We start from the raw sequence: 13,407 nt of genomic DNA on the forward strand, positions 1-13,407 counted from the left end.
GAGACCAGAGACCAGCAGAGAGTAGAGACCAGAGACCAGCAGAGACCAGAGACCAGCAGAGTAGAGACCAGAGACCAGCAGAGAGTAGAGACCAGAGACCAGCAGAGACCAGAGACCAGCAGAGAGTAGAGACCAGAGACCAGCAGAGAGTAGAGACCAGAGAGAGACCAGCAGAGACCAGAGACCAGAGACCAGCAGAGAGTAGAGAGCAGAGAGAGACCAGCAGAGACCAGAGACCAGCAGAGAGTAGAGAGCAGAGAGAGACCAGCAGAGAGTAGAGAGTAGAGACCTACCTCCACCTCTCCATACCTCAACCTCTCCAAGAATGGTAATTGACCAGGTTAAATATGGTTAGTTACCAGGTTAGAGATGGTTGGTTACCAGGCTGGAGATAGTTATCAGGTTGGAGTTGGTTAGTTGCCAGATCAGAGATAGTTAGTTATCAGGTTAGAGTTGGTTAGTTAACAGGTTAGTTACCAGGTTAGGGATAGAGAGTGGGAGACGTTTTATATAAGAGGTGATGTGATGTGATGAAGAGGAGCGGCAGTGGGCGGGGCCAGGACAGACCGGTCCAGACCAGATCTCCTGGGACCCTATAAACAGGATGGAACGCTCCTCTCTGAAGGCCAAGCGGAGAACTGAGAGGACGTCTGCGGCCAAGAGGAAGACATGGACTGGAGACAATGTCAGTCAGTCAGTCAGTCAGTCAGTCAGTCAGTCAGTCAGTCAGTCAGTCAGTCAGTCAGTCAGTCAGTCAGTCAGTCAGTCAGTCAGTCAGTCAGTCAGTCAGTCTCTCTCTCCCTCTCCCTCTCTCTCTTCTTCCTGTTATGATAGAGCTAAAATGATATAGAATAATATAATTATTACAATAATATCATATAAGGATGATACAAAGTAATATTTGCGCGTATGATTATTATTTAATAAGGAAATAACTACATTGATATAATACAGCAGGGGGGGGGGGCGAGGGACAGGAGGGGGGGGGGGCAGTGGGGGGGGGAGGGCAGGGGGGCAGGGGGGAGGCGAGGGCCAGGAGGGGGGGGGCAGGGGGGAGGCGAGGGCCAGGAGGGGGGGGGGGGCAGGGGGTGGGATGGGGAGCAGAGCTCAGACATCTTGAGGAGAGGGGGAGGGGGGGGGGGGGGGGTAGAGGAGAGTAGAGTCAACAATGCTGCCGTTGTCTTCAGGAGCGGAGGAATGAAGAGAGAGCTGAACTTAAGGAGACGCTAAATATGGACGGGATGTTTACAACGGCGGTCACATGACCCGCCCGCCCCCAGAACATCTGCCCTGGTCCTGACCCCAGCCGACCCCTGACCTCTGACCTTCAGGGAGGGAGATGCGGTCATGAATAGAACTGTGAAGGAAAAACACAAGTTCAAGCACACGCACACACACACACACGCACACACACACACACACACACACACACACACACACACACACACACACACACACACACACACACAAACACACACACAAACACACACGCACACACACACACACACACACAGAGATGGACTAAATATTTTTTTCACATTCCCGATGACATCATCTCTGAAACTAGCGTGCAAGTGTGTGCACAATTGCGCGCATGCGTGACAGATCTGGTGACAGTCTCTACGGCAGTGGGCTCGATTTTCCACTGGAAGCTGAAAGCTTACAGACTTACAATTATCATTATTTCAGGAGACGTTAGAACAGCTCAGCATTCATTCCGTCTAATCTTCCATCCTACGTCGGATTTCCCGCGGACCCCACGGTCACCTGCGCTTGGTAATCAACCCGGGTCTGCCCCCAAGTGGGGAGATCAGTTACTGCACGGGGAACCCCCTTGCAGACCGCAATACCAGGTCAACCCACTCGGGGGTGCCACTGTTCAGACCCCTCAGGGGTAGACCGCCGAGACCACAACGTGAATATTATTCACCAACTATGAAGAGCTCCTTGAGTTACCCCATATGTTTTATTCGATACATTTCGACAGTGTTACCCCTTATGGGTTTTTCATGACGACAGATGAAACACGACAGTGTTAACCTTTACGTTTCATTTGATAAAAACAACAGAGTTACCCCTTATGTTTTTCCCCCTGGCGGCCTCTGGCTGTAACTGCAAGTGAGAAGGTTTTCTGAACAAATCAATACTTTTTTTTTTTTTTTTATAATTTTATCATACATGATTTTTCATTAAATTATTGACATCCACCCTTTTTATCATATTTATCATGTTATCATTTCATTTTATTGAGAACATTGTCTGAGTAGGCTGACGTAGGCTATGACGCACAATGCAGAACTGTCGATAGCTGAATATGGTACTATGCTGATTTTACATAAGCATGTTGGTGTTCAACATCTGTTGTAGTGAACATTCTAAAACTGGTGTAAAATGTTGCTGCCATATTAATAGACACGTTGAATATTATCGTTATGATTCTGGAATCCTGCACGTAAACTGGTTGGCAAAAAAAGAGCAAAGACGGACGGTTCACTTTCCTCATATCAGACAACTCGTAACTCTGGATGAAAATGAAGGCTTTCTTTTATTGTCACTCTCCTTTTAAACCGTTAGAAATAACCTCCTGAATCCTTGTTATAACGCTGTGTATAATCCCAGACCGCAACAGCTTGTCGGCATGTTGTTAGTGTGTGAAATTCAGCACAGTATCAGCCGAATTGACTCTAATTTCCACATTGTTTACTTGCTAACGTTTGTGAATAACAGTGGCTAGTTGGCAGAACTCTTTTTACACACCAGTAGAGTGTTTATCAGAGCGGAGCCCTGAATGTTGCGCAGCATTTATTATGACGTCATTATATAGACTCTCTCTCAGCACCCCCCCCCCCCCCCTTGGACTGACTTCCCGAGTCCCTTGTGTTACCCCCTATGTTTTATTCGATACTTTTCAACAGTGTTACCCCTTATGGGTTTTTCATGACCACAGATAAAAAACGACAGATTGTTTACGTTTCATTTGATAAAAACGACAGTGCTACCCTTTATGTTTTTTTCATGACGACCGATAAAAAACAACAGTGTTACCCCTTATGTTTTTATTCATGACGACCAATAAAAAACCACAGTGTTACCCCTTATGTTTTTTTTCATGACGACCAATAAAAAAAGGAATAGTGTTACCCCTTATGGTTTTTTTCGTGACTACCAAAGAAAAACGACAGCGTTACCCCTTATGGTTTTTTTCGTGACTACCAAAGAAAAATCGACAGTGTCACCACTCAAGTTTCATTTGATAAAAAACGACAGTGTTACACTGTTGTTTTTCTGTGGTCGTCATGAAAAAAAACACAAGGGATAACACTGTTGTTCTTTATTGGTCGTCATGAAAAAAAAACATAAGGGGTAACACTGTTGTCTTTGTCAAATAAAATATAAGGGGTAACACTGTCGTTTTTTATCAGTCATCATGAAAAAAACAAGGGGTAACACTGTCATTTTTTTTCATGACGACCAATAAAAAACAACATTGTTACCCCCTATGTTTTATTTGATAAATATCGACAGTGTTACCCCTAATGTTTATTTCATGACGACCAATAAAAAACAACAGTGTTACCCCTTATGTTTTTTTTCATGACGACCAAAGAAAAACAACAGTGTTACCCCTTATGTTTCATTTGATAAAAACGACAGTGTTACCCCTCATGTTTCATTTGATAAAAACGACAGGGTTACCCCTTGTGTTTTTTTTCATGACGACCAAAGAAAAACAACAGTGTTACCCCTTATGTTTCATTTGATAAAAACGACAGTGTTACCCCTCATGTTTCATTTGATAAAAACAACAGTGTTACCCCTTGTGTTTTTTTTCATGACGACCAAAGAAAAACAACAGTGTTACCCCCTATGTTTTATTTGATAAATATCGACAGTGTTACCCCTTATGTTTATTTCATGCCGACCAATAAAAAACAGCAGCCTTACCCCTTATGTTTTTTTTCATGACGACCAATAAAAACGACAGTGTTACCCCTTATGTTTTATTTCATGACGACCAATAAAAAACGACAGTGCAACACTGTCGTTTTTATCAAATGAAACATGAGGGGTGACACTGTCGTTTTTCTTTGGTAGTCACGAAAAAAACCATAAGGGGTAACACTGTTCCTTTTTTCATTGGTCGTCATGAAAAAAAACATGAGGGGTAACATTGTTGTTTTTTATTGGTCGTCATGAAAAAAAACATAGGGGGTAACACTGTTGTTTTTCTTTGGTCGTCATGAAAAAAAACACAGGGGGTAACACTGTTGTTTTTTATTGGTCGTCATGAAAAAAAACGACAGTGTTACCCCTTGTTTTTTTCATGATGACTGATAAAAAACGACTGTGTTACCCCTTATATTTTATTTGACAAAGACAACAGTGTTACCCCTTATGTTTTTTTTCATGACGACCAATAAAAAACAACAGTGTTATCCCTTATGTTTTCTTTCATGACGACCAATAAAAAACAACAGTGTTACCCCTTATGGTTTTTTTCATGACGGCCAAAGAAAAACGACAGTGTTACCCCTTATGTTTCATTTGATAAAAACGACACTGTTACCCCTCATGTTTCATTTGATAAAAACGACAGTGTTACCCCTTGTGTTGTTTTTCATGACGACCAAAGAAAAACAACAGTATCACCCCCTATGTTTTATTTGATAAATATCGACAGTGTTTTCCCCTTATATTTATTTCATGACGGCCGATAAAAAACGACAGTGTTACCCCTTATGTCTTTATTCATGACGGCCAAAAAAAACAACAGTGATACCCCTTATGTTTTTTTTCATGACGACCAATAAAAAACAACAGTGTTACCCCTTATGTTTTTTTTCTTGACGACCAAAAAAAACAACAGTGTTACCACTTATGTTTTTTTTCATGACGACCAATAAAAAACAACAGTGTAACCCCTTATGTTTTTTTTCATGACGACCAATAAAAAACAACAATGTTACCCCTTATGTTTTTATTCATGACGACCAATAAAAAACAATAGTGTTACCCCTTATGTTTTTTTTCATGACGACCAACAAAAACAACATTGTTACCCCTTATGTTTTTTTTCATGACGACTAATAAAAAACAACAGTGTTACCCATTATGTTTTTTTTCATGACGACCAAACAACAATGTTACCCCTTATGTTTTTTTTCATGACGACCAAAAAAAACAACAGTGTTACCCCTTATGTTTTTTTTCATGACGACCAATAAAAAACAACAGTGTTACCCCTTATGTTTTTTTTCATGACGACCAAAAAAAACAACAGTGATACACCTTATGTTTTTTTTCATGACGACCAATAAAAAACAACAGTGTAACCCATTATGTTTTTTTTCATGACGACCAATAAAAAACAACAATGTTACCCCTTATGTTTTTATTCATGACGACCAATAAAAAACAACAGTGTTACCCCTTATGTTATTTTTCAAGACGACAAATAATAAACAACAGTGTTACCCCTTATGTTTTTTTTCATGACGACCAAAAAAAACAACAGTGTTACCCCCTTTATGTTTTTTTTCATGACGACCAATAAAAAACAACAGTGTTACCCCTTATGTTTTTTTTCATGACGACCAATAAAAAACAATGTTACCCCTCATGTTTTTTATCATGACGACCAATAAAAAAAGGAACAGTGTTACCCCTTACGGTTTTTTTCGTGACTACCAAAGAAAAACGACAGTGTCACCCCTCATGTTTCATTTGATAAAAACGACATTGTTACACTGTCGTTTTTTATTGGTCGTCATGAAATAAAACATAAGGGGTAACACTGTCGTTTTTATTGGTCATCATGAAAAAAAACATAAGGGGTAAGACCGCTGTTTTTTGTTGGTCGGCATGAAATAAACATAAGGGGTAACACTGTCGATATTTATCAAATAAAACATAGGGGGTAACACTGTTGTTTTTCTTTGGTCGTCATGAAAAAAAACACAAGGGGTAACACTGTTGTTTTTTATTGGTCGTCATGAAGAAAAACGACAGTGTTACCCCTTGTTTTTTTCATGATGACTGATAAAAAACGACTGTGTTACCCCTTATATTTTATTTGACAAAGACAACAGTGTTACCCCTTATGTTTTTTTTCATGACGACCAATAAAAAACAACAGTGTTACCCCTTATGGTTTTTTTCATGACGACCAAAGAAAAACGACAGTGTTACCCCGCACGTTTCATTTGATAAAAACGACAGTGTTACCCCTTGTGTTTTTTTTCATGACGACCAAAGAAAAACAACAGTGTCACCCCCTATGTTTTATTTGATAAATATCGACAGTGTTTTCCCCTTATATTTATTTCATGACGGCCGATAAAAAACGACAGTTACCCCTAATGTTTTTTTTCATGACGACCAAAAAAAACAACAGTGTGACCCCTTATGTTTTTTTTCATGACGACCAATAAAAAACAACAGTGTTACCCCCTATGTTTTTTTTCATGACGACCAAAAAAAACAACAATGTTACCCCTTATGTTTTTATTCATGACGACCAATAAAAAACAACAGTGTTACCCCTTATGTTATTTTTCATGACGACCAAAAAAAACAACAGTGTTACCCCTTATGTTTTTTTTCATGACGACCAATAAAAAACAACAGTGTTACCCCTTATGTTTTTTTTCATGACGACCAATAAAAAGAGGAACTGTGTTACCCCTTATGTTTTTTTTCATGACGACCAATAAAAAACAACAGTGTTTCCCCTCATGTTTTTTTTCATGATGACCAAAAAAAACAACAGTGTTACCCCTTGTTTTTTTTCATGACGACCAATAAAAAACAACAGGGTTACCCCTTATGTTTTTTTTATGACGACCAATAAAAAACAACAATGTTACCCCTTATGTTTTTATTCATGACGACCAATAAAAAACAACAGTGTTACGCCTTATGTTTTTTTTCATGACGACCAATAAAAAACAACAACGTTACCCCTTATGTTTTCTTTCATGACGACCAATAAAATAGAACAGTGTTACCCCTCATGGTTTTTTTCATGACGACCAATAAAAAAAGGAACAGTGTTACCCCTTATTGTTTTTTTCGTGACCACCAAAGAAAAACGACAGTGTCACCCCTCATGTTTCATTTGATAAAAACGACAGTGTTACACTGTCGTTTTTTATTGGTCTTCATGAAAAAAAAAATATGGGGTAACACTGTCGATAATAAAAAACAACAATGTTACCTCTTATGTTTTTATTCATGAAGACCAATAAAAAACAACAGTGTTACCCCTTATGTTTTTTTTCATGACGACCAAAAAAAACAACAGTGTTACCCCTTATGTTTTTTTTCATGACGACCAATAAAAAACAACAGTGTTACCCCTTATGTTTTTTTTCATGACGACCAAAAAAAACAACAGTGTTACCCCTTATGTTTTTTTTCATGACGACCAATAAAAAACGACAGTGTTACCCCTTATGTTTTTTTTCATGACGACCAATAAAAAACACCAATGTTACCCCTTATGTTTTTATTCATGACGACCAATAAAAAACAACAGTGTTACCCCTTATGTTCTTTTTTCATGACGACCAATAAAAAAAGGAACAGTGTTACCCCTTATGGTTTTTTTCGTGACTGCCAAAGAAAAACGACAGTGTTACCCCTTATGTTTTTTTTCATGACGACCAAAGAAAAACAAGTGTTACCCCTTATGTTTTTTTTCATGACGACCAATAAAAAACAGCAATGTTACCCCTTATGTTTTTATTCATGACGACCAATAAAAAACAACAGTGTTACCCCTTATGTTTTTTTTCATGACGACCTATAAAAAGAGGAACAGTGTTACCCCTTATGTTTTTTTTCATGACGACCAATAAAAAACAACAGTGTTACCCCTTATGTTTTTTTTCATGAAGACCAATAAAAAGAGGAACTGTGTTACCCCTTATGTTTTTTTTCATGACGACCAATAAAAAACAACAGTGTTACCCCTTATGTTTTTTTTCATGACGACCAATAAAAAACAACAGTTACCCCTTATGTTTTTTTTCATGACGACCAAAAAAAACAACAGTGTTACCCCTTATGTTTCTTTTCATGACGACCAAAGAAAAACAACAGTATCACCCCCTATGTTTTATTTGATAAATATCGACAGTGTTTTCCCCTTATATTTATTTCATGACGGCCGATAAAAAACGACAGTGTTACCCCTTATGTCTTTATTCATGACGGCCAAAAAAAACAACAGTGATACCCCTTATGTTTTTTTTCATGACGACCAATAAAAAACAACAATGTTACCCCTTATGTTTTTATTCATGACGACCAATAAAAAACAACAGTGTTACGCCTTATGTTTTTTTTCATGACGACCAATAAAAAACAACAATGTTACCCCTTATGTTTTTATTCATGACGACCAATAAAAAACAACAGTGTTACGCCTTATGTTTTTTTTCATGACGACCAATAAAAAACAACAACGTTACCCCTTATGTTTTCTTTCATGACGACCAATAAAATAGAACAGTGTTACCCCTCATGGTTTTTTTCATGACGACCAATAAAAAAAGGAACAGTGTTACCCCTTATTGTTTTTTTCGTGACCACCAAAGAAAAACGACAGTGTCACCCCTCATGTTTCATTTGATAAAAACGACAGTGTTACACTGTCGTTTTTTATTGGTCTTCATGAAAAAAAAAATATGGGGTAACACTGTCGATAATAAAAAACAACAATGTTACCTCTTATGTTTTTATTCATGAAGACCAATAAAAAACAACAGTGTTACCCCTTATGTTTTTTTTCATGACGACCAAAAAAAACAACAGTGTTACCCCTTATGTTTTTTTTCATGACGACCAATAAAAAACAACAGTGTTACCCCTTATTTTTTTTTTCATGACGACCAAAAAAAACAACAGTGTTACCCCTTATGTTTTTTTTCATGACGACCAATAAAAAACGACAGTGTTACCCCTTATGTTTTTTTTCATGACGACCAATAAAAAACACCAATGTTACCCCTTATGTTTTTATTCATGACGACCAATAAAAAACAACAGTGTTACCCCTTATGTTCTTTTTTCATGACGACCAATAAAAAAAGGAACAGTGTTACCCCTTATGGTTTTTTTCGTGACTGCCAAAGAAAAACGACAGTGTTACCCCTTATGTTTTTTTTCATGACGACCAAAGAAAAACAACAGTGTTACCCCTTATGTTTTTTTTCATGACGACCAATAAAAAACAGCAATGTTACCCCTTATGTTTTTATTCATGACGACCAATAAAAAACAACAGTGTTACCCCTTATGTTTTTTTTCATGACGACCTATAAAAAGAGGAACAGTGTTACCCCTTATGTTTTTTTTCATGACGACCAATAAAAAACAACAGTGTTACCCCTTATGTTTTTTTTCATGAAGACCAATAAAAAGAGGAACTGTGTTACCCCTTATGTTTTTTTTCATGACGACCAATAAAAAACAACAGTGTTACCCCTTATGTTTTTTTTCATGACGACCAATAAAAAACAACAGTTACCCCTTATGTTTTTTTTCATGACGACCAAAAAAAACAACAGTATTACCCCTTATGTTTCTTTTCATGACGACCAAAGAAAAACAACAGTATCACCCCCTATGTTTTATTTGATAAATATCGACAGTGTTTTCCCCTTATATTTATTTCATGACGGCCGATAAAAAACGACAGTGTTACCCCTTATGTCTTTATTCATGACGGCCAAAAAAAACAACAGTGATACCCCTTATGTTTTTTTTCATGACGACCAATAAAAAACAACAGTGTTACCCCTTATGTTTTTTTTCTTGACGACCAAAAAAAACAACAGTGTTACCACTTATGTTTTTTTTCATGACGACCAATAAAAAACAACAGTGTAACCCCTTATGTTTTTTTTCATGACGACCAATAAAAAACAGCAATGTTACCCCTTATGTTTTTATTCATGACGACCAATAAAAAACAACAGTGTTACCCCTTATGTTTTTTTTCATGACGACCAATAAAAAAAACAACAGTGTTACCCCTTATGTTTTTTTTCATGACGACCAAAAAAAACAACAGTGTTACCCCTTATGTTTTTTTTCATGACGACCAATAAAAAACAGCAATGTTACCCCTTATGTTTTTATTCATGACGACCAATAAAAAACAACAGTGTTACCCCTTATGTTTTTTTTCATGACGACCAATAAAAAAAGGAACAGTGTTACCCCTTATGTTTTCTTTCATGACGACCAATAAAAAAGAACAGTGTTACCCCTTATGTTTTCTTTCATGACGACCAATAAAAAACAACAGTGTTACCCCTTATGTTTTCTTTCATGACGACCAACAAAAAACAACAGTGTTACCCCTTATGTTTCATTTGATAAAAACGACAGTGTTACCCCTCATGTTTCATTTGATAAAAACGAAAGTGTTACCCCTTGTGTTTTTTTTCATGACGACCAAAGAAAAACAACAGTGTCACCCCCTATGTTTTATTTGATAAATATCGACAGTGTTTCCCCCTTATATTTATTTCATGACAGCCGATAAAAAACGACAATTACCCCTCATGTTTTTTCCATGTTGACCAATAAGAAAGGACAGTGGCACCCCTGTCAACGTTTTTGCAGGGATCGGAACATGAGCTGTTTAGAGTGTTAACCTCCGAACTTAACAATGCACCATCAAGACACTGAATAAAGTCATCACAATGGTTATACTTGACTTTATAATTCGCATGAAATAGAGATAAGAAACCTCCAACCGAGGTCATCGACCGGACTTCAACCCCGGTCTCCATGGGGTTAGGCAGAGTGCACCCCAGTGTACCCCAGTGCACCACTGAGGCGATGGCAATACACAATAATCAATCATCAATAAAGAGGATATACATGACATTAAAATGTATGTGTGTATTTCTATTATTTCCCATGTGTTTTTTTTCAAGACGACAAATAATAAACAACAGTGTTACCCCTTATGTTTTTTTTCATGACGACCAATAAAAACAACAGTGTTACCCCTTATGTTTTTTTTCATGACGACCAATAAAAAACAACAGTGTTACCCCTTATGGTTTTTTGCATGACGACCAAAGAAAAACGACAGTGTTACCCCTTATTTTTCATTTGATAAAAAAGACAGTGTTACCCCTCATGTTTCATTTGATAAAAACGACAGCGTTACCCCTTGTGTTTTTTTTCATGACGACCAAAGAAAAACGACAGTGGCACCCCTGTCGACGTTTTTGCAGGGATCGGAACATGAGCTGTTTAGAATGTTAACCTCCGAAATTAACCATCAAGACACCGGTTAAAGTCATCACAAAGGTTATACTTGACTTTATAATTCGCATGAAATAGAGATAAGAAACTTCCAACAGAAGTTATCAACCAGACTTGAACCCCGGTCTCCATGGGGTTAGGCAGAGTGCACCCCACTGCACCACTGAGGCGAAGACAATACACAATAATTAATCATCAATAAAGAGGATATACATGACATTAAAATGTATGTGTTTATTTCTATTATTTCCCTCACGTTTTTTTTCAAGACGACAAATAATAAACAACAGTGTTACCCCTTATGTTTTTTTTCATGACGACCAATAAAAAACAACAGTGTTTCCCCTCATGTTTTTTTTCATGATGACCAAAAAAAACAACAGTGTTACCCCTTATGTTTTTTTTCATGACGACCAATAAAAAACAACAGGGTTACCCCTTATGTTTTTTTTATGACGACCAATAAAAAACAACAATGTTACCCCTTATGTTTTCTTTCATGACGACCAATAAAAAAGAACAGTGTTACCCCTCATGGTTTTTTTCATGACGACCAATAAAAAAAGGAACAGTGTTACCCCTTATGGTTTTTTTCGTGACCACCAAAGAAAAACGACAGTGTCACCCCTCATGTTTCATTTGATAAAAACGACAGTGTTACACTGTCGTTTTTTATTGGTCTCCATGAAAAAAAACATATGGGGTAACACTGTCGATAATAAAAAACAACAATGTTACCTCTTATGTTTTTATTCATGACGACCAATAAAAAACAACAGTGTTACCCCTTATGTTTTTTTTCATGACGACCAAAAAAAACAACAGTGTTACCCCTTATGGTTTTTTTCGTGACGACCAAAGAAAAACAACAGTGTTACCCCTTATGTTTTTTTTCATGACGACCAATAAAAAACAGCAATGTTACCCCTTATGTTTTTTTTCATGACGACCAAAAAAAACGACAGTGTTACCCCTTATGTTTTTTTTCATGACGACCAAAGAAAAACAACAGTGTTACCCCTTATGTTTTTTTTCATGACGACCAATAAAAAACAACAGTGTTACCCCTTATGTTTTTTTTCATGACGACCTATAAAAAGAGGAACAGTGTTACCCCTTATGTTTTTTTTCATGACGACCAAAAAAAACAACAGTGTTACCCCTTATGTTTTTATTCATGACGACCAATAAAAAAAGGAACAGTGTTACCCCTTATGGTTTTTTTCGTGACTACCAAAGAAAATCGACAGTGTCACCCCTTATGTTTCATTTGATAAAAACGACAGTGTTACACTGTCGTTTTTTATTGGTCGTCATGAAAAAAAACGACAGTGTTGCCCCTTGTTTTTTTCATGATGACTGATAAAAAACGACAGTGTTACCCCTTATATTTTATTTGACAAAGACAACAGTGTTACCCCTTATGTTTTTTTCATGGTGACCAATAAAAAACAACAGTGTTACCCCTTATGTTTTTTTTATGACGACCAATAAAAAACAACAATGTTACCCCTTATGTTTTCTTTCATGACGACCAATAAAAAAGAACAGTGTTACCCCTCATGGTTTTTTTCATGACGACCAATAAAAAAAGGAACAGTGTTACCCCTTATGGTTTTTTTCGTGACCACCAAAGAAAAACGACAGTGTCACCCCTCATGTTTCATTTGATAAAAACGACAGTGTTACACTGTCGTTTTTTATTGGTCTCCATGAAAAAAAACATATGGGGTAACACTGTCGATAATAAAAAACAACAATGTTACCTCTTATGTTTTTATTCATGACGACCAAAAAAAACAACAGTGTTACCCCTTATGGTTTTTTTCGTGACGACCAAAGAAAAACAACAGTGTTACCCCTTATGTTTTTTTTCATGACGACCAATAAAAAACAGCAATGTTACCCCTTATGTTTTTTTTCATGACGACCAAAAAAAACGACAGTGTTACCCCTTATGTTTTTTTTCATGACGACCAAAGAAAAACAACAGTGTTACCCCTTATGTTTTTTTCATGATGACCAATAAAAAACAACAGTGTTACCCCTTATGTTTTCTTTCATGACGACCAATAAAAAACAACAGTGTTACCCCTTATGTTTCATTTGATAAAAACG

At 37.1% G+C, this 13,407-nt stretch overlaps 1 protein-coding gene across 1 annotated transcript in view; it reads right to left on the reverse strand.

Annotated features, from left to right (window-relative positions):
- LOC115536009 (tenascin-R) overlaps positions 1-1,349 on the reverse strand; it is a 10,592-nt gene extending 9,243 nt beyond the window's left edge. The window contains exons 1-2 of the mRNA XM_030347666.1: positions 1,319-1,349; positions 568-650 (exon numbers count right to left, since the gene is read on the reverse strand). Of these exons, the coding sequence (XP_030203526.1) occupies positions 568-650; positions 1,319-1,349 (114 nt within the window). The remainder of the gene's footprint in view (positions 1-567; positions 651-1,318) is intronic.
- Positions 1,350-13,407: the final 12,058 nt, after the last annotated feature.

Source organism: Gadus morhua, chromosome 22 (assembly GCF_902167405.1).
Source record: "Gadus morhua chromosome 22, gadMor3.0, whole genome shotgun sequence".
NCBI classification, from domain to species: domain Eukaryota; kingdom Metazoa; phylum Chordata; class Actinopteri; order Gadiformes; family Gadidae; genus Gadus; species Gadus morhua.